Here is a 19,452-nt window from a genome sequence, read left to right as displayed (position 1 = left end):
CAAGGTTCACTGTAGTCTCATAGCCCCTGTAATTCCCAAATGGCTTTTAAAAACTGCTAAATGGCATTTATTCATTTTTAGAAAAATCTAAGACTAACTTTCAAGCACTGCATTTTCCCCAACAGGAGAAAAAGTGCTTTTGAGAAACTGAAAATAAAGCAGGGGCACCACAGCAGCCAGCTCAGCCACACCAACCAAAGAATCCAAAGGAAAGCTTTTAATTTATTTTCCATTCAGGGGCAGCTCTGTCTGGCCAGTGGGTGAGGACAGGTTATGTGAACAAAAAGCTGTGCATTTTGTTCAGACCTTAGGTAAGAGCACCAAACACAAGCTAGCTTGGAATTTTACCACTGTTGCGTGAAGATTCTTTAAGGAGCAGTGGAACCCAGGTGACTGCTGGGACATAGCATTTCTCCTTCCTGGCCACCAGAGCCCGATGGGGAGCACTCTCAGCCTAAGGCTTCTCCCATCTTGGTTTGACGATTGCAGCTGCCACTGGTTTTGCTTCTGGCTCCAGCCAGGAGTGAGGCCGAGCCCCTAATCCAAACCAGCGGATACACCTAGACACAGACAAGGCCACAGAGCGAGCAGTGCCTCTACCAGCACACACATATGCAGCTAGGGCGCTCTCGTAAATCCAAGAGAGCCCCACCAAGGCCTCCATCTCCAGCTCACCAGCAAGACCTGCTGTCACCCATACTCTCCAACTGTGCCAGGAAACCGCACGCATGGAGCCTTCAGGCACCGCCGTGGGATTTATGCTCAGCCAATACCCGTGCCCAGACCCCAAGCCCTGCCGCTGGCTTCTACCTGGGCTCTTTCCCGCCGCTGGCATCCTCCTACTCACCAGCTCGAAGTCTGCTGGGGAGGTGCATTAGCGAGGTTCCCACGCACGCCGGGATCCCCACAGCACCTTTGTGTAAAGGCACCGGCCACCGTGCGGCCTACCCGCAGACCCTGTAGCCCCTGCAAGCCATGGCCTCTTTCCCCTGTGAGTGAAGTGACCAGATCTCCAGAGAACACACATCCACACGTGCAGAAAGCAAGGTCAAGCAGAAAATCATGAGAAAAAATATTTAATAAGAAGCTGGGACAGACTGCAGTGATGAGGCACAGGGCTCAGTCAGACAAGAGCACTGCTTACATAAGACCATCCCTTTATCCCCCTTTGATTTTTCCATGCATGTTCTTCCCACATCCACCCTGACCCTTTGGGCCCTCTGCTCCCTCTCCCAAACAATGTGCCCCTGACTACTTTTCCCCACCAATCCCAGTTTTGCTACATCCCTGCCCAAAATTGGTATTTCTGGTAACATTACCTGGGTCCACCCACCTTGCACAATATTACTGATACAGCACAGTGAGCCATGCAAGATTCCCCCCAACAGTCCCTTCAATTTTATGCAAGGTTTGATCATCTTCCCTTTAAACATCAGTGAAATTCATCCATCTTCCACAGCAGCTATCTAAATTTTGTCAACTTCTCACTTTGTTACTTGTGTTCGGCAGTTTCTCTTATCATGACTTGCAGTTTCTCATGCTCTTCACAGTTGGCGAAACCTCAGGCCAGGGCCCAAACATCTGCCTGCATAACGTTAAGAAGACTTTTTTCAAAGACAGAAACAAAAAGAAGTGCAGACACTCTAAATTATTGTGGGTTTACTATGTGACAGAGCTAGAGACATTTCTGCGAAACAGTTAGGGTGCAGTTATCTGCCACAGCCAAACGTCTGGTTCCAGGTTTCATACAGCTCCAGGTCCTTTGAGGAGACGCTGGGCCGCACGGTCCTGAAGGCGCTCTCGAAGTCCAGGAAAGCAATAGGCCGGACCTGCTCTGGCATGATGGTTGCAATGTCTGTGGACTGAAGACTGCGGATAGGGCCCAGGGAAGCTTCTCGGCAGAGCTGGGTCATGTCTGCCCCAGAAAACCCGTTTGATTTCTTAACTATGAGCTCGATTTCCTCTTCATTTAGAGAGCAGTGCTCCTTTGACATGAGGCGGGTAACAATCTGCTTCCTAGCTGAGGCTTCTGGCAGAGGAATGTACAGCCTCTTCACTAGTCTCCTTCGCGCAGCTTCATCGATCTCTTGGGGTCGATTTGTTGCTCCAACCACCAGAATACGATCTTCAGAGGAGGTTGTTGCCCCATCTAACTGGACCAGAAATTCAGTTTTGATTCTTCTCGACGACTCGTGTTCCCCATCTCCACGCTGAGACAACAGGGAATCAATTTCATCAATGAAGATCACTGCTGGCTGTTGACACCGTGCCACAGCGAACAGCGCACGGACCATCTTTTCCCCCTCGCCGACCCATTTGGAAGTCAGAGAAGAGGCGCTGATGCTAAAAAATGTGGCTCCAGACTGGCAGGCGATGCACTTGCCTATAAGAGTCTTACCAGTCCCAGGGGGGCCAAAGAGAAGAATTCCTTTAGGAGGACCACGCAACCCAGTGAAGATGTCTGGCCTCAGCATAGGCCAGACAACTATTTCTTTTATAGTAGCTTTAGCAAACTCAACCCCAGCAATGTCATCCCAGTTGACAGGAGGCCCATGGTCCATGATCTCATGCATGATGAGTTCAACCATTTTTGGTTCTATGTTCTTCAGTCGTTCATCTACTGGCAGCAATGGATCTGTCGGTCCTCTTGCATGAGGTTTACACTGTGCTCCCCCATTTTCATTTCCGTCTTGTTTTGGAACTGGAGGAACAAACTTGCCAAACGGACCCCGAGATCTGCCTGCACCTAGTGATTTTTTTACACCTCCATGTGACGACACTGGTGCGCGCTGGGGCGGGTTTTGAGATTTCTTTTGCTGATCCACCCACAGCTGTTCTTTTGCGGTTCTAAAACCAGGAATGCTGCTCTCTTCATTTCTGTTTCTATACCCTGAAGAACTAGTGGTTTCTGTACTAGTAGAAGCCTGGCATGCAGCAAGGCTAGGAATCACCGTGCTGCCTTCGTCAACCTGACCATAAAACACTTTTCTTTTTCCAGAACTTGTGGACCATGCAGGTACAGCGGACTGATTGGAAGCAGGCAAATGTTGTCCATCACAACAGTTACCTGACACTTTCAGAGAACTACTACTTGTTGCTTCTTTACTTCCAAATAGCGGAGTTGCCTGGAAACCTGTACGACCCTGTTCGTTTAAGGAGGCCAAAGAGGCAGGAAGCGTATCCAGAGTTTTAGTCACAGAAGGCACGCTGCTTTGAAGAGACTTTGAGGATGATGGATCCTCAAGGAGATCTGGTCCCCGACTTGCACATTTTGCTGAGCCAGCACAGAGCTCAGTCTCTTCAGCACTGCTGAGGATACTGAGTTTAGGAAGACCTGGAGCGGCAGAGGCACTGACCCCTTTATCAGCTAGTACACAGGCAGCTGTTGGTGCCATCTGAGAGCTCTGGAAATTTTTGCCAGCCTGCATCCTCTCCTGCACACACTTTAAATCAAGTACATTATCTGTTGTCAAGGCAGATTGCCACTTGTCACTGTCATTTTGCTGACACTTTGCCAAAGTCAAAATGTTTTCAGCGTAGTTATTCAAGCCAGTCTCTATGTTGTCAGAGTCAATAATTGCAGAGTATTTCTCTGCGTATTTTTTAAACAGGTTGGCAGCACAGACCTGAGAGATCTCGGAGTTTGCCCATGCATACTGAATACGCAGGATTTTGGCACGGTATTCATCTGCCTTCTGTCCGGGTGTGCAGGTGCCAGAGGTAATAGCAAAGTAACTTTTCTGCCAGTCGCTCAGGTGCACGTTGCTGTGGGTGGGGGTTTCCATCACTGACACTGAAACATACATAAAATACCTGCTGTTATAAAAAGCATTTCACAGCTATATCCTCTGATTGCTTTCCCCCTTTCCTAAATACATATGCATGAGAACATACATTATTTTAATTGAAAGAAATAGCACGGTAGGTCTTGTAAGCTACTTAGCCAGGCTGGACACTTTACCATTCTCAAAAAGAAACCAGCTTTGTGGTGTAAAGCTATTTAGACTGAGGTTCGCTTTTCTTCCTTGTTCAAAGAAAGAAAAGAAGAAAACAACAAAAAAAATAGTTTGCTTCTAACCAGAGGTCTCCTGGGGAGGGAAGTAGACTGCAAAGAATGGTAACAGATGGCCAAACAAAAATTGGCTTTGTTAAATGAAATCACCAGTGTCTTCACTCTGTTTGACAGAATACGGGACACAGTGCAGACAAGGACAGATTATAAATCACTGTCAGAATGATGACATTTATTACAATGATGGTAATAAAAATGAAACAATTCAACTAATAAATAAAACTATACGCAAAGTCTCTGAGGGAAGGTAAAAAAGTGGAATGAATAAGCCTGAATGTAGTAAACTTTCAGATTAAGAAAATATTTACAGATTCATAGCAAATGTTCAAAACTATTTATTCCACTCAGAACGTACTAAAATGTCCCCATTTTACATTTGAGAAATGAGAAAGAAGCATTGCTTTAAACACACAGGAGCTTGTTTCTCAGTTTTAGAAAGTAGAATTTAAATTCCTTCAGCAATTTTTACTTAAATAGGAAAGATGACATTTAGCTAGGAAGAAGCATTTTGCTAGACTTGAAAAGATATGCTCATGTTTACGATGTGTGTTCAACAATGTCTTTCTCTGCAATGTATCATGTGGAGAGATATTTCTGGTAATGTCAAGAATTCATAATTTCAGAAGAGACGCAAGCAAAGCAGAATGACAAGAAACCTACCACTGCCTCAACAGGGTTTGCAGGAAGCTCTGAACACACAATATTTTCGATCTTATTTGTCCATGAGGGACACAGGTCTAATATATGACAGGACCTGAATAAAACAAATTCTAATTTTTCTTAGCTTCAGTATGTACCAGGATGTTCTGGCCAGATAATACTTAAAATCTGTTAAAGTGAAGGTCCATATAGTCTGCACCCCTTCCAAAAGAGTACACGTCAACTTCCAATCTTCTTCTGAATGAGCTACAGAGGATGTATGAGTGTCGATCAAGGTACAGGTGTAATGTACATGCAAGGCTGGGGAGATAGAGCTGACGGAATCTGGGGTGTGGGGGGGTTCCTTTTACTTACTTTCAAAAAGTCTTGCATCAGCATTAGGCAACAGAGCACAGTTATGGGTTACACACATAATGAACAGCAAGATAAGTTATTTAGCTTTGGATTTTTTCAGACTTCAGCCCAACTTTGCAGCTTAGAAAAGTCAAAATATCTTTTACCTGCAAATTCAATGCCTTTACATGGGAAGCCAACTAACACTTTCTTTGAAAAATAACTGTGAACTTGCGCCTACCAAATAAGGTGCAAATTCCCACCATAATCCATCTGCAGCTGAGCGACAGGTGAACAGGCGACAGAGGGCCACAGCCTTTCATTTCGTTTCTCTAAACAACACACTAAATAACTGTTACTGTGAACATAACTTTTTTCTAACTGTTGAATCAAAACCACATTATGAAACACAGAAGCTAAGTTCAGAAAACATTTAGTAGCAGGCATCTGTTTCCATGAAGTATTTCCATCGAGAAATAAAAGCTCAAGTTCGCCACCACTTCCTAAAGATTTAGTAATTATCTTCACAGCATTGAGGGAAGGCCGTAATAAGTGAACGACAGCTAGTTTAAAATTTCAGGTTGATTTTTCGTAAGTATCTTCTAATATCATATTCTCTCCCTAATCTAATTCCTATTAGTTGTCCCCGCAGTCTTACTATTTTTCCCCAAGAGACGGCCAAATGTGTACATGGGCAGTCAGCCGTTCTTCAACGGCCAAAACTACTCCCAGATGTTGCGGACACCGTACTTGCAAACAAGTACCTAAAGTTGCGGGTTTATCAAAGCGCTGAGAGCAAATAAATTTCTGGCATGCAAGTTCCAGCCTCAGCAAACAAAGGGGCAAGTAACTACCTGAACAAGCCACGTGCTGGATGTCACGACACTCATCCATGAGCATACACACCCATTCCGAAAAAGGGGGAAGCCTGCTCGCCCGCAGGCAAGAAGAGCTGAAGGGCAGCACGCCAGCTGGCCAGGCAAGGCTGAGCCTTCCGCCGCAGCGGGGCAGGCACAGGCCGCTACCGTCCAGCCGGCAAGAAGCCCGGGCCCCCTCAGCTCCGGGGGCCCCCTCAGCTCCGGGGGCCCCCTCAGCTCCGGGGGCCCCCTCAGCTCCGGGGGCCCCCTCAGCTCCGGGGGCCCCCTCGGCACGGCTTCAGCAGGTCAACCCCCCTCACCACGCCGGGGGAGGGGAGCCCTCGGGGCTGTGGTCTGGGGCTTCCCAGCGGCCTTCGTCCCTCCTCCCCGGGACGAACGGACACACACCCCCGCCCCCACGCACCTCGAAACCGGCCGGGCTGGGCGGGCCCGCCCATGCGGGCTCAGCCGCGGGAGCGCGGCGAGGGGCCTCGCCCCCGAGGGGCGCAACGGCCGCCGACCGCGGCGGAGAGGGGCGGGGGCAGAGGGGTCCGGCAGAGGGGTCCCGCAGAGAGGTCCCGCAGCGCGGCCGCCGCGCAGCCCCCCCCCCCCGCCCTCCTGCCTCTCCCGCCCGCCACCACGGGCGCGCGCGCACAGACCCACCAGCCACGGTCGCCGCGGGCCCCGCGCTCCCTCAGCCCCACGCCCCGCCCCGCTCCCGCTCACCAATCGCATAACGGGGCTCTGGGAGCGCAGCCAATCAGAGATCGGAAGAGAGAGCCGAGTGGGAGGGGGGAAGATTCGCCGCGCCGACGTCATCCCCCCGGGCCTACCGGGGCTCTGGGAGGGAGGGGGAGCGAGAGAGAGGGCGGCACGCGGGGCCTCCTGCTCCCTATTGGCTGCGCCTCAGCCGAACGCCCTCCAATAGACGCAGGATCCGCGCCCTGGGATGGGAGCCGGCCCCGCCGCGGGCCCGCCCCCGATGGCGGCTGCGGGCGTGGGGTGGCCGCTGTGCCGACGGTGAGGTCCCGGCAGGGCGCTCGCAGCCCGGCCCGAGGCACCGCTGTGCTAAAGGCTAGGTTCTTCTGCTGAAGGTTAACAGCAGTCAAGAAGGAAAAGGCGAGAGAATTTAAAAGATTTTGTGGCGTTTATTGCCTATTCGGGCTACTTGCAATTGCAGCAGAAAATGGGAAGTGGAGGGGAAGTGTTCCCCTGGGGCACGCACGTTCCGTGACCCCAGGAGCAGAAGTGCCGTGTCTCCTTCTGTGTCAAACCTCGATTTTCTGCCCAAAATGGCAGGGCAGCCCCCTGGTTTGCCAATGATCAGGCCTAGCATAAAGGACACAGCCAGCAGAAAGATGAACCAATAACCAAACTGTATTTGATACAAAAGGGTCAGTCCATGGGTGAGCGCTGGGGGGGACAAACAAGTCATTCAGATTATACACAGTCGACATCAATCCCACTGACCCCAACAGCAACACCACGTGACCAGCAATAGGTGGAATAAACAGTGAAATGCAGTCTCCCATATAAGGGGCAGGAGATAACCAAGTCAGTCGGCCAAACACATAAGACCAAGGAAGCCACATACTCAATCTCTACACAGCCCAGGTTTACAAAGGCCAGACCTGACTGGAGCCCAGTCCCAGGGAGGCAGGAGGTCCTTCCCCAACAGGAAACTCTGCACAGGGCATCCACCTCACAGACAGACACTGCCCCTGCCTGCAAGGGGTCCCAGCTTTTATCCCTAAGTGGGACACCTGACCTTTGGTTACTTACTGCAGACACCTGGGGTTCATTTACCTCATGGCTCTCCCTGCCAGGCCGGCCGCACCCTGGAGGGAAGCCTAAAGGCAAACTCACCCCCCCTTTGTGAAGGGCTGTGGGAATCACCCACATGTCAACCTTAATTTGGGGCTTGGGGTTGAAACCCCAGCATTTCACTCGCTCCCATTGGTAGAGCCCAGCTGCCCGCCGATCGCTCCCCTCCGTTAAACTGGAAGGCCCTCTGGGTGCCCTTCGTTCAGTTTGGAGGAGGCCGGGCCAGTGGAGCCCCAGGCTCTCCCCACAGTGACCACCCTGTGTGTGGAGGCAGCTCCACAGGAGACAATTTCCACAGGAGATGTGCCCAAGCGCAAGGCCCGGCTCACCGGGTGATTCAGGTGGTCGTGATGGGCAGCCACAACTTTTGCACATGCAGCGCCTGACCACCATGGCTGCCTATTTCACCTCTCTCCCTGGCACAGGCCACAAGGCTACCACAGCCACCGTGGCAGCGTCAGGAACTGATGCTAACATGCTTGTGAACAAAAGCTGATGAAGGGGCCTGTTTGGGAGAAGAGCTCTCCCAAAGCTGTCAGCAGCAGTAGCGGCACTCTGGCAGAGGGATGAGATGAATAACATGATGCCTTACACGGCAAAGGATGGTGGCCCAGGCGGATGTATCCTATGGTTGTGGAGTCTTTAGCTGGATCACGCCAACCCACGTTCAAATTAGCACATCAACCCAGATGCAAATTAGTGCACCAACCTACATGCAAATTAGTGCACTATGCTGCAGTTATCCCTCTGGTATTAGCATAGTCACTTCTGTGTGGGTGAACATTTAATTTCCCGTGAGAAACATTTCTTACAGTTACTGTCAGGTTTTTGTTATACATCAAGCTTGTTATACCATTAGTGCAGACAGCATATCAAACTGTCTGCGCTACTGTGCAAGCTATCATCTAAGACCAAATTGGGCTAACATTTATAGTTTGTAACACTGCTGACATCAAATTTCCACCAAGGCGTGCTTGCCTGATTTCCCTTGGGTTGCACAGGGGCAGGGAGGGAAAGAGCCTGCAGCTGCAAGCTCCCCTCGGGAACACAGGCTGCGGCCAGGCAGGGCTAACGAAATGGGCCACTGCCTTGTCCTACCTGATGGCACATGAGCTGCAAACCAAAGCCAAAGCTGGGCAGCTGGCTCCAGTGGCAGATCCAGCTGCAGGACTGTGTAGAACTTTACAGAAGGGTTGGCATCGACCCTGGTTGTGGCCAGGCATTTTTCAGATTCATGTCGCTGAGGAGGAAATTTTCTGCAGGAACTCTCATTTGCAAAGTAATTTGTTCAAAGAACACATTGAGAAAAAGTCACTGATGGTGAAAATCAGGGCACTAACGTGACCTGAGTGGGGAAGCTGGGCCCCTTACAGCACATCTGGCACAAATAAAATGGGAAAAGCTTGGTTAAGAGCAAATACAGACAATAGTCACCGTTTTGTTTCCATTTATTAATGCTGCCAATTACAACCCACATGTCTGTTTAGTAGGCTTTGGATACAGATTTTGAAGAAACTCAACAGCTCATACATTATAATAGCACTAAACCTCCGGTTATTTTTACATTTAGGTCATACAGAGTCTACGTATGCTATGTAGGTATTATCCATCGATGGTTATTTAATCTGTCCCCACCACCCTGGTGTTCAGGGTTCCCAGTTTTATTTCTCATTTGCTCCTGTCTTTGAGCAATTCTAGTTTAGGGATGTCTCAAGGATTAGACTGCTGTTGTAAGGCAACTGCAATGTGATACCACTCATCAAATATGGTATCCTTACAGGAGACAACAACAAAACAACCACTATGAGCAGAATCTTATATGCAAAGGCAAGATGAGGTTAGAAATTTAATAATTATAATGTAGTTCAGTATATAAATATATTAGCAATACTTTCATAAATACATCTTTTAACTATTTTACCACTAGTAATAAAATATAATCTGTCATTATTATTAAGAATGTAAGTATCATACTAGCACTCCACTAGTTTAAAAAAAAAAAAAAAGTATGGTTACGGAAAAGTTACTTTTTTCCCTCCTCTAGTAGCTGCACAGTCTCCCTTGAGATGTGGATATTCTACTAAAGTACTATTCTGAGATGTTTTAATTATTTTTAACATCAAACAGCATTAACTGGCACAGATTGTATTAGCTTTTGCACACAAGGCACAATAAATCCAGGTTCACATATTAATTGTCCATAAATACAGTATTTCTCACTGACACACATGTTGCAAAGCTACAGAACACAAACAGCGGTTACGTCCTTCTTTCAAAATGTTCAACACTTTTGTTCTTGAGTTCATTACATAGCCCAGATTTCGTTTTCAGATGACCTCACATTAACAGTTGATGAAGAAATTACCATGTGGGGTACCATAAGGGTATGAGATACTGAATACTAAGGCAGCCTTCACCAATTACTTATTCAAATCATCCCAGAATTTCAGAAGAGCTAGAACTGTGAACTTCAGATTTCTGTATTTGGCTGGCCACGGGGAAATATAATTCCTTGTCACTGCTGTTTATTAGAAGATTTACTTATGGCACTTCTTTCAAAACAAAAATAAATTAACTTCTACTGCATTTATAATATTTTAAATTAACCTTTATCTAAATTCTTTGGCAAAAGGAGTTTTGGTATCTGAACAACAGCCTTTTCTAAAACTGATACCCATATGCTGAAAAATGTTTAACTGAATGTCAGTTTTGGCAACATTTTTCCATAAATGCCTAGAGGGACCTATGTCTAATTCTGAGCTGCTGGGAATATTTCACCTCTCCTGGGTTTGGATGAGTATCCTGCCTGTGTCCCTGTTGTACAGCAGTTTGAGGCTCACACAGGCGTGCATCATCCACCTCTGTTCTGGTTTCCATGGAGAGGATTTCCACCAAAATCCTCTTATGTTCAGTCTAGTGTTTCCTTCACCTTATGTATTTTTTTCCAATACTTATTAGTTAGATTCTAATTTCAATTATAGTCATATAAGCCCCAGGCAACTCCGTTTCATTTCAGTGGAATTATCCCGGATTTACTCCATGATAGCTTTGATCAGAATCTGATTATTTTTTTTTTTTTCCCCCTGGACAGACCTGGTTATGTATTTCACATGCAAAATAGTGGTCTGTCTCACAGAGAAGGTGTAATTCTTCTCTGGCTCCTAGATTCTAGTGTTTTCATAATGTAAAAGCTGTAAAATTTTATCAGTGTGGACCATGCCCCCTCCCTGGCAGTGTTCAAGGCCAGGTTGGACGGGGCTTTGAGCAACCTGATCCAGTGGAAGGTGTCCCTGCCCATGGCAGGGGGGCTGGAACTAGATGATCTTTAAGGTCCCTTCCAACCCAAACCAGTCTATGATTCTATATGTGCTATGGATGAACATTGTTTCCCAAGTCATGAGAACTGAATAATGTTTTTAAAACATAGTAACAGGGAAAGGAAATAACTGCCAGCATTTTCCGCTCTCTTCAGTCTACCAATCTACTGCATTGTGCTACTACAGAAAAGCTTAATTTCATATTGGTTCTACTGAAGAAAATGATGCTATCAAAATTTCTGATACTGGAGCTGAGAGTAGTGTCTTATGGAATGCCTCAGTCACCTGCTTGAATATTACTTGGTTTTGTCAGATTGTCTTCCCTTGCTTCATCTGTGAAATCAATTCCTTAAAGAAATAGTAATGAGCTTTTCCATCTGGGTGGATGACACAGCCTTACAGAAGGGCGGTACGCCATCGCCTCCCCTAGTCACATAGTGTGACCTGCTGGAAATGCAGAGCTTGGCCAATTTTTCCTAAGTGTCAGGATTTGTGCACATCTCTTATGTACCACTTGCACACACATTAAGACTAATCCTTCCCCAGTTTGCACCTCAGCAGTGAGGTGATGAGGAATCACTAGAAAAATCTGCCTAGTCCATAGTCAGCTTTAATCCCTTCTGAAAAGACAGTGGGTGGGAGCAGACTGTGAGCCAAATTAACTGTCCCAGTGCATGATTCGTGATCTACCTGCCACTTCCCAAATGTAGGAAGCATGCTTGCAAGGGATGGAGGAAGAAAGCTGAATAATTGTGCAAGTTGTTCTAGATGCTTTAGAAGTTAATTCGAGCAGTAAAAGGAAAAAATTAAAACAAATGCAAATTTAGAAATTAATCCTACAGATTATTTTTCTTGGAGTAGCTATTTAATTTGTTCTTATTTACCCAGAAGTAACTTTCTGGAATTTGTGTTTTCAAAATGGCAGAAGTACTATTAAAGTAAGATAGTGTTTCTGACTTTGATTTCACCTCTTGACCGTACCTGCCTTCAAGAGGATGACATATCAATGGTTTGTGTCAAGTACACATTATTTGACTTACTCTGAAGGTTAATTGTTTTCCAGTATTTTTGTATTCCTTGCATCACTGTTAATGGAAGAAAACTACTGATGTGGGCACCACATCTTATTTTGGGGACTAGTTCTATTCATTTTTATTTTTATTGTAATTTGTTATCTTGTTTGTTAGCTAATTTCAGAAACAAAAAGTAACATTTTTGCCATCACATTTCTTAGCATATTGTGTCAAAGATTTATTACACAATAAAGTAAGCAAAATGGTAGCCATAAAAAGAAATCACAACTCTGTTTCACAGAACATAGTTTACAGATTATTTTCAAGTAATCACTGCTTATAACTTGGTTAAAAATATAGAATACCAGGTAGCACATGGCTTTTGACAAAATTCTTAAGAAGGAGCTTTTAAGAGGGCTCATTATGAATGATCAAAGTGAAAACCAATGGCCAGCATAACCCATTTGCCGAGATTTGACAAAATGGCTGGTTTAAAAGCAAACTCTTTTTGAGAAAGTAGAGAACCTGCCACAAGGGTGGTTAGTGTTCATTTAGTGCTCACTCACCCCTGCTCTGGCTGTGTAAGTCCTGAAGTCCTAACTTCATTCACAGAATTACTGCAGCAAGCATGTCATGACATGACTGTGCCCCAAATGACAACAAGATCTGTGTGTACCCTGTTTAGACAGGACCTGAGCAGTGTTAATACCAGGTTACTGAACTACCTCCAACTTGGATTCTTTCTGAAGTCACAGTAATGTTAAATTACTTGGTTGTAACACCTCATGGTTTCATGGTATCATCTACGAAGAAAGGAGTAGGTGTGCTAGGGGTTAATGGGGACGATGGAGGGAGCACTAACGCTTCCATTTTGATTACAAACTGGTAAGAAATGACAGCTGGAGCCCCCATGGCTATGTGCATCCTGGAAAAAGGCAAGATGAAAATACAGTACAGAGAAGGAATGACTAAGGTTACAACACAATTTGCTGGCAAGGATTTTGCTACTGTAGCTGGGCTATATAACAACAGATTTGCATTTTTTTCCTTCGTAGTTTGACTTTCCCACCTGCCCCTAAAATAAAACTTGGCAACACAGAGAAAGCCAGTTAATTACCTCCTCCCCACTGCTACATCACTGCTGTAACTGCTGGTGGTGGTTTTGCTCCCATGTTTTCAGAAGAGCAGTTGCCAGCTGTGAGATGTGCTGCCAGGCAAACTTGATGTGGGTGGATTCCACTGTGCGGGAACAAATAGCAAAACGTAGCACAAACGTCTCTCGCAGGTGGCACGGGACCAGATGAATCTTCTTGGCCTCATTTATGCTTTTAAGAAGTGCCTTATTTAGTTCATTTGAGCCCTGAAATCATTGTAATTCAATAGATATGGTGATGAATTTCAGAAGCAAGTTTGGAATATGTAAATCCCACCAAGCAGTCAAGCCCAAGTACCACCAGTAACACGCAGCCACTTTCTCATCTCTCAGTGCTTTGCCATCAAAGGATTACAAAAAGATGATGGCGCAAGAGATAATTTCTCAGCCACAAAGAGATTTATGGATTAACTGGGGTTTAGAAGCAGTGTTCACACTGGGGCATTTGTGATAGCTGACTGCTTTTTTGTGACCTAAGGTCGTGAGCTATTCATTATTGCATCCGTTTCATTACACTTTTCTTAGATCTAATCAAACAAACGTGGGAGGAAGTTTTGCAATGAACTATACTAACATTTGTAAAACAAACCTTCCAGTCTTAAGCATGGCTTGTGTGAAAGAGTCTTTTGAACATGAAGATGGAAATCTTACCCTTAATTATGAAATAGTTAAGGTAATGTTTCCCTGGTGTAAGTAAGTTTCATACTATCAGTAGAAACCCTAAAAAACTGTTTGCCTCAAGTTCTATAGGAAGTCTCTGCCACAAGAATCCTACAGAGTGTTTTTTTGGGGGCAGATTTTAGAAATGTGGTAAACTGACCCTCCCACCAGAAGTAAACAAACTTCTGCATTCTGGGAAACAGATATAAATGCTAAATATCTTGCAGAAGGTCAGAGGGACTCACATGCGGTATTGAATTTTATCTTCTCTAATATACTTCATTCCCCTTGTACTCAAACAGTGAATGTGAGGATTTCCCTTAGAGCAGCTGTATGCTCTTCATATCAAATCTCAAAAGAAACAGGACTGCACAGAGGAGGACTGGTTCTTTTGCAAGTTCAGCTAATGTTGGATCAATGATTTTTCTAGTTTATGTCTGTCAGCACTTGAGAATAAAACAAAAGATGTAACCAGATTTTCAAAAAGAGTAGTAAATCACTTTAAATGAAAACATTGAAAGAAGGGATCCCAAAATCTTGTGATTTTTTGAAGTGCTAGCTGCCTATCTTTGGCAGTCTTTGTTGCACAAATTAAAGGAACCCGTCTCTCTAACTCTTATCAGCAGACAGAGAGATGGCTTCAGCCTTGCTGGACAGTTGGCTGCAAGAGCTTAGGATATACTATGTTGATCTTGAGGGATATAATCTTATCCTTTAGGGAAGCATCTTAGCCATTGTACAGCCCTTACTCTTTCTATTACACTGCTGGTAATACAGAATTGCAAGAGATGTGTGGAGCATCTGTGCTTTCAATGCAGAGCTCCCTTATGGAGAACACTGACTGTGGTAAAACAGTCACAAATGGACAAATCTGCCTATTCAGCAGCGGTTTTCTTACTGTAGCGGCACAGGTCTTCTTGAAAACATATCAGAAAACATGTTCTCTCAAATCTGCACAGTTGTGACTTGCCTGCTTAGCCTTTTTGCATATAAAACAAAGCATGAGAGAGACACAGTTTCCCACTGGCACTGAGGATAAATGTATTATTCTCATGGTTTTAGATCATCTTAGTTAGAGCTGAACCTAAGTCAAAGCCTTGTGCTGACTTAGCACAAGTTGTTAGGGAATTTGGATGACAGCCTGAAATTCATGGCTTAGCCTTAGTCTTCTAGGAGATATTTATGCAACTCAAATGTTCCTAACTAAGAAAAGGACCAACTTTGGTGCTTTGCAAGTCCCTACCCATTATGGGTCAGTAACTGGTAACAATGACATACTGCTTTCTTATCAAAGGTAATCCATCATTAAAATTATGATCCTTGCCATCGTTAATATGAAATGCACAGCACTAACTTTTAGGCAATACAAGCGGTTATATGATGTTAATGCCCTTGGCAGGGGTGAGAGGAGGAAGGAGAAAGATTTATATATCCTTCTTCTGTTCTACTCTCACAGCTGCACCCAGAGGCTGCTGTGACACTGGGGTGTCACATCAAATTGAAGTCAGTAGTGACTAATCCTCTCCCAGAGCTTTGAGAAGCAAGCTCTGATTGAGTCTGTCAGCTTCAATAAGACAGTATTCTCACCCCCTTGGAGAAATGAGTAGCTTGACTTGTATTCATCTGCAGATATGACAAGAAGGCCAAAAATTAACCCTTTGACATGACACATTTGATTAAATAGTTATAATATGAAAGGCACACGCTCAACAGTGTGAAAGGCAAAAAATTAAGTTACAGCTAAGCAAAAAAATAAAACAGGATTTCTGAAGAACAAAGGAAAAATATTTCATACTTTTACAGCTGTGCAACATTACAGTTCAAGTCCCCTGTCCCTCAGTCCTACTGTAATTACATAAAAGTTACAAGTATCCTTCTAAGATGCATTTTAATACGAATTGCAGAAATTGAAGATTTTTGAAAGGGTGATTTAAAATGCAAATAAAGCTGCAAATATAACTATAAACTACTCTTCACTTAAAAGCTTGTTAGTTTTGTTTTCTTTTTTGGACTGGAAAGGCAAGTGATGAAAAGACTGCTGTTTCAACATTGGTTTTCAGAAGAATCACACCTTTATTCTACAACTTGTCCAAAAGTTTCTTAGCTACATGTCCAATATTTACCTTCTCTTGTTAAACTGCCTTTCCCTGTAGACCTGATTTCTTTCTCTGGATCATCAGGGACAGGAGAATAGAGGTAGATGAACTACTGCTCTGATCAAAAGTGACAATTCTTGTGTTGCTATGCTCTATTTCACCAGGACTGTTCCTTTAAAGTAAAAGTAGAGCACTGACTAACAGCTGTCTCTGGATCTGCAAAACTAGTGTTTGCTTGTTCCGTGTGACAGAACAGACTACAACCAACATCTTGCTATTGAACAATAAAAGCCACAGAACCTATTCTTCAAAATCTTCTAAAAGTGCTTGTTAGGAAAAAAAATTATATTAATGTTTCCACTTAATGGAAAAGCTCCATGTTCTGTAATCTGTCTGATCCCATAGCAGCAGACCTTTTTTATTTTATTTTATTTTAAACAACATAAGTTCAAACAAACCCATTTTTCTATTCCAGATGAATTCACCAATACCTTATTGTTAAAGATTTGCTAGCTCCTTTAGCCAATTGCATCAAACTCAGGTAACTGGGGCAACTGAAGGACTGAGAAAATAATTTGTGAAAAGTAGAAATACCACACTACCTAGAAGGAGCCAGTATGTGCTTGTGAGCCTCCAGAAAAGCTAAAAGCTCATTTAGGTATCATGTGAACTAGAAACACCCGTGCTGTTATTTATTATTGCTTGGTGTTCAGACTCAGTGTCACAATCCACTCTTTTACAGAGGCTTTGGTTGCAAGCTCTTCTATTAAATGAGTTCTCTACCTAAAATAAGACATTGACCCCCTTTTAATGTCTGATTAAACAAGTGAGCCTCCCAACTACTGCAGTTTTTATGCTGTGAGAGCAGAGTGAGTCTTCCAGTTCCTGTTGGGCAAGGTCTCTATGTCAATAAACTCAGCACTTACTTACAGAAATCTTGGGGAACAGAAGGCCAACAGGGGTGAAAGGATCATGTTCAGCAAAAAAAAAGCAGACCAGGGCCAAGGGCAGCTGGGAAGCTGGCCTCCCATACAACCTGTTCTTACTCATATCTTGCTCCTATTTGTCCGGTCTGACTGTAGGATTTTATAAATTAAAATGTATTCTTTAAAGAAAACAACAAAAAAGTGTTTACTACTCTAATCTTCAACTAATGGTAGTCATATATATATATATATATATATAAAATTGGTTATTAAATACGCACACACATAAAATTAAGTTGACAAGAAATATGTAATACAGTCACATACACTCACACATCATATACAAATGTCTGGGAAAATATATTAAAACAACAATCTTCATCAAAGTCCACCAAGCATAGAATATGACAGTCCTTTTGTATGGTTAAGTAGACCATTTTTTTGCCTTGACTCTATATTTCCATACCCTAATATGCTTGAATTTCTCTTAAGCGTTTGATTATTTTTTAACAAAATTGTCTTAAGCTTTTTCCTTTAATCTGCTTTGATGTCCATAAACTCCCTTTACTTTTCTTAAAAAATAATTATGTATATTAACTTCAAAAAATACATTCAATTGCAGGTTATTGTATTGCTATAAAACACAACAGAAGAAATAGGCGGTCTTAGCTGCCTTACCTTCAGTCGAAAACAGACTAGTCCCAAGACAACCTCAGCACAGATCTCAAATCTTTCATCCTGAAGGACTAAATGTTCAAACTGATGTGACAGCCTGACATGCTGAGAAGAGAAAGATAGTATCTACGTTGTATAAATTTGATTCATCAAGAGAAAAAATGTGCTAAATTGCTTCCATCCCTAATTGCTTCTCTCTGTTCTCTCCTCTGATATGGGATAATATTCACATATCACCATCTGTTTATGTTAACTTATATCCCATTTATGACTTCCAGAGACCATACTGAGGCATTACTATATTAGTAGCTCAGTCTATCTTAGGCAATACTAGCCTATTTCTTAATGAAACATTTCATCACACTTTTATATTATACCATATTAATAGTAAGTACTTGTAATAATTCTTCTTCAGGTTTTCTACCACTGTCAGTTTTGGCTGGGAATGGCTAAAGAGTCCAGAAGATATTATATGAAAAGAGGGAGATGCACAGCTATAAATACAGAAAATGATCGCAATTCCAGTGCAAAATAAGCTGGAAAGATACACTTTTTAGAATAGTTCACTTAACATGACGGCAACTGTGAAGAAGGAGAGAACTTGCTGACTCTCCTGACCTGGGTGCTGAGATTCAGTTGAAAAGAAAGGTAATGGCAGCAGAATCAAGAAAATGGATAGCAAATCTGAGCCAACATGTTTAGAAGTTACTGGGGAAAAAAAGTGACATTGGACACCAAGCCAGAGAAATTATTTTGGAGCACAGGAGCATTTTGAAGCCAGTGCTCCTCCAGAATCAAACAAATAGATAAACCAACAAGCATACTAACAACCAGCTGGGAAATCTTAACATCAGTCAGTGATGCATTCTCATACCATGTTTTGCTTTCTTCCAAACAGAAAAGGGTATGGGAAAAAAAGAACCCATATCCTCATCAGGTACCTGCAGTACCTTATCCAGTCCCTTTCTCACTGGCTATCATCAGTTTAGTGCTCACTATCCTAAAAAAAAAATAAAATAAAAAAAAATTACAACAGCAACCATCTATTAGAATTAGTTTGTCTTCATGCAATAGCCAGTCTACACCAAAAATTATCAGTAACATCTAAAATGATGTTTAAAAGTTTCTTAGCTTTTATATATTTATGATCGCAAATAAGTTTACAAAAATAAACAACTAAGCTCATGTCTTTTCCTGCTTTTGCACTTTGCTTTTTTGCAAGTTCAGGACAGATATCAAACAAAAATGAAACATTTCACTTTGGGCCAGGGTTCAGTGTGGAATGTTTCATCTCACAGCAGCTTTTTCCAAAAGGGCAAGAAGAAGACAAAACAGAAATTACAGAACAGAAAAAAACAAAATAAAACAACAACACATTTTGCAATCTTAATCATAGCTTTCTGATGTTTGTTTCTTTCTGAAAATAGAAAAACATTGTTTATATTGAATCAAAACATTGCTTCAAAAGTTTCATATTGGGCATACTGGCACCCTATGCAACCATCCAATCTTAACTGTTGTTACCACTTCCTCTTTGCTCTTTGTTACATCCATTTATCATCTAAAATTAGACTGAAAGCTCTTTGAGTTAAGAACAAGACCAATAAAATGCCCAATCCTTTCCAGTGCATTTGAATGTTCTGCTAATATAAACAGCATGAGTTTACATCTAATTGACAGAAGAAAATTGACAGAAGAAAATTGACCAGAAGTCTATGTATACATACAGATACTTGTATGCATAAGAGCATGGAAAACATATGTGAAATATGCATACGTGTTGTAATGATCTTTTACTGTTTCCTCTTATCCTCATCTTCTATAGCCTTAACCAAACGGATGTCTTTTACACAGCTCTGCAAAATT

General features: G+C 43.4%; 2 protein-coding genes across 5 annotated transcripts in view; both read right to left on the bottom strand.

Annotated features, from left to right (window-relative positions):
• Window positions 1–1,066: 1,066 nt before the first annotated feature.
• On the bottom strand, window positions 1,067–17,693 carry FIGNL1 (fidgetin like 1). Of its 4 annotated transcripts, none has more exons than XM_074899470.1 (2): window positions 17,590–17,693; window positions 1,067–3,793 (listed from the first exon to the last, which is right to left on the bottom strand). In XM_074899470.1, exon 2 carries the CDS (start codon window positions 3,783–3,785, stop codon window positions 1,710–1,712), a length of 2,076 nt encoding a protein of 691 aa, XP_074755571.1. In that variant the 5' UTR covers window positions 3,786–3,793; window positions 17,590–17,693; the 3' UTR covers window positions 1,067–1,709. The 4 variants fall into 4 exon arrangements, with proteins under 4 accessions (XP_074755571.1, XP_074755570.1, XP_074755569.1 ...); XM_074899469.1 differs by lacking the exon at window positions 17,590–17,693 and adding an exon at window positions 6,586–6,616; XM_074899468.1 differs by lacking the exon at window positions 17,590–17,693 and adding an exon at window positions 6,347–6,476.
• Window positions 10,786–19,452, bottom strand: part of DDC (dopa decarboxylase) — a 58,616-nt gene continuing 49,949 nt past the window's right edge. The window contains exons 13-14 of the mRNA XM_074899471.1: window positions 17,590–17,691; window positions 10,786–13,436 (exon numbers count right to left, since the gene is read on the bottom strand). Of these exons, the coding sequence (XP_074755572.1) occupies window positions 13,212–13,436; window positions 17,590–17,691 (327 nt within the window). The 3' untranslated portion in view covers window positions 10,786–13,211. The remainder of the gene's footprint in view (window positions 13,437–17,589; window positions 17,692–19,452) is intronic.

The sequence above is a fragment of the Athene noctua genome, chromosome 2, assembly GCF_965140245.1.
Source record: "Athene noctua chromosome 2, bAthNoc1.hap1.1, whole genome shotgun sequence".
Classification (NCBI taxonomy): Eukaryota; Metazoa; Chordata; class Aves; order Strigiformes; family Strigidae; genus Athene; species Athene noctua.
Note: the sequence above shows the minus strand (reverse complement) of the source record. Positions and strands in the feature narration are given on the sequence as shown.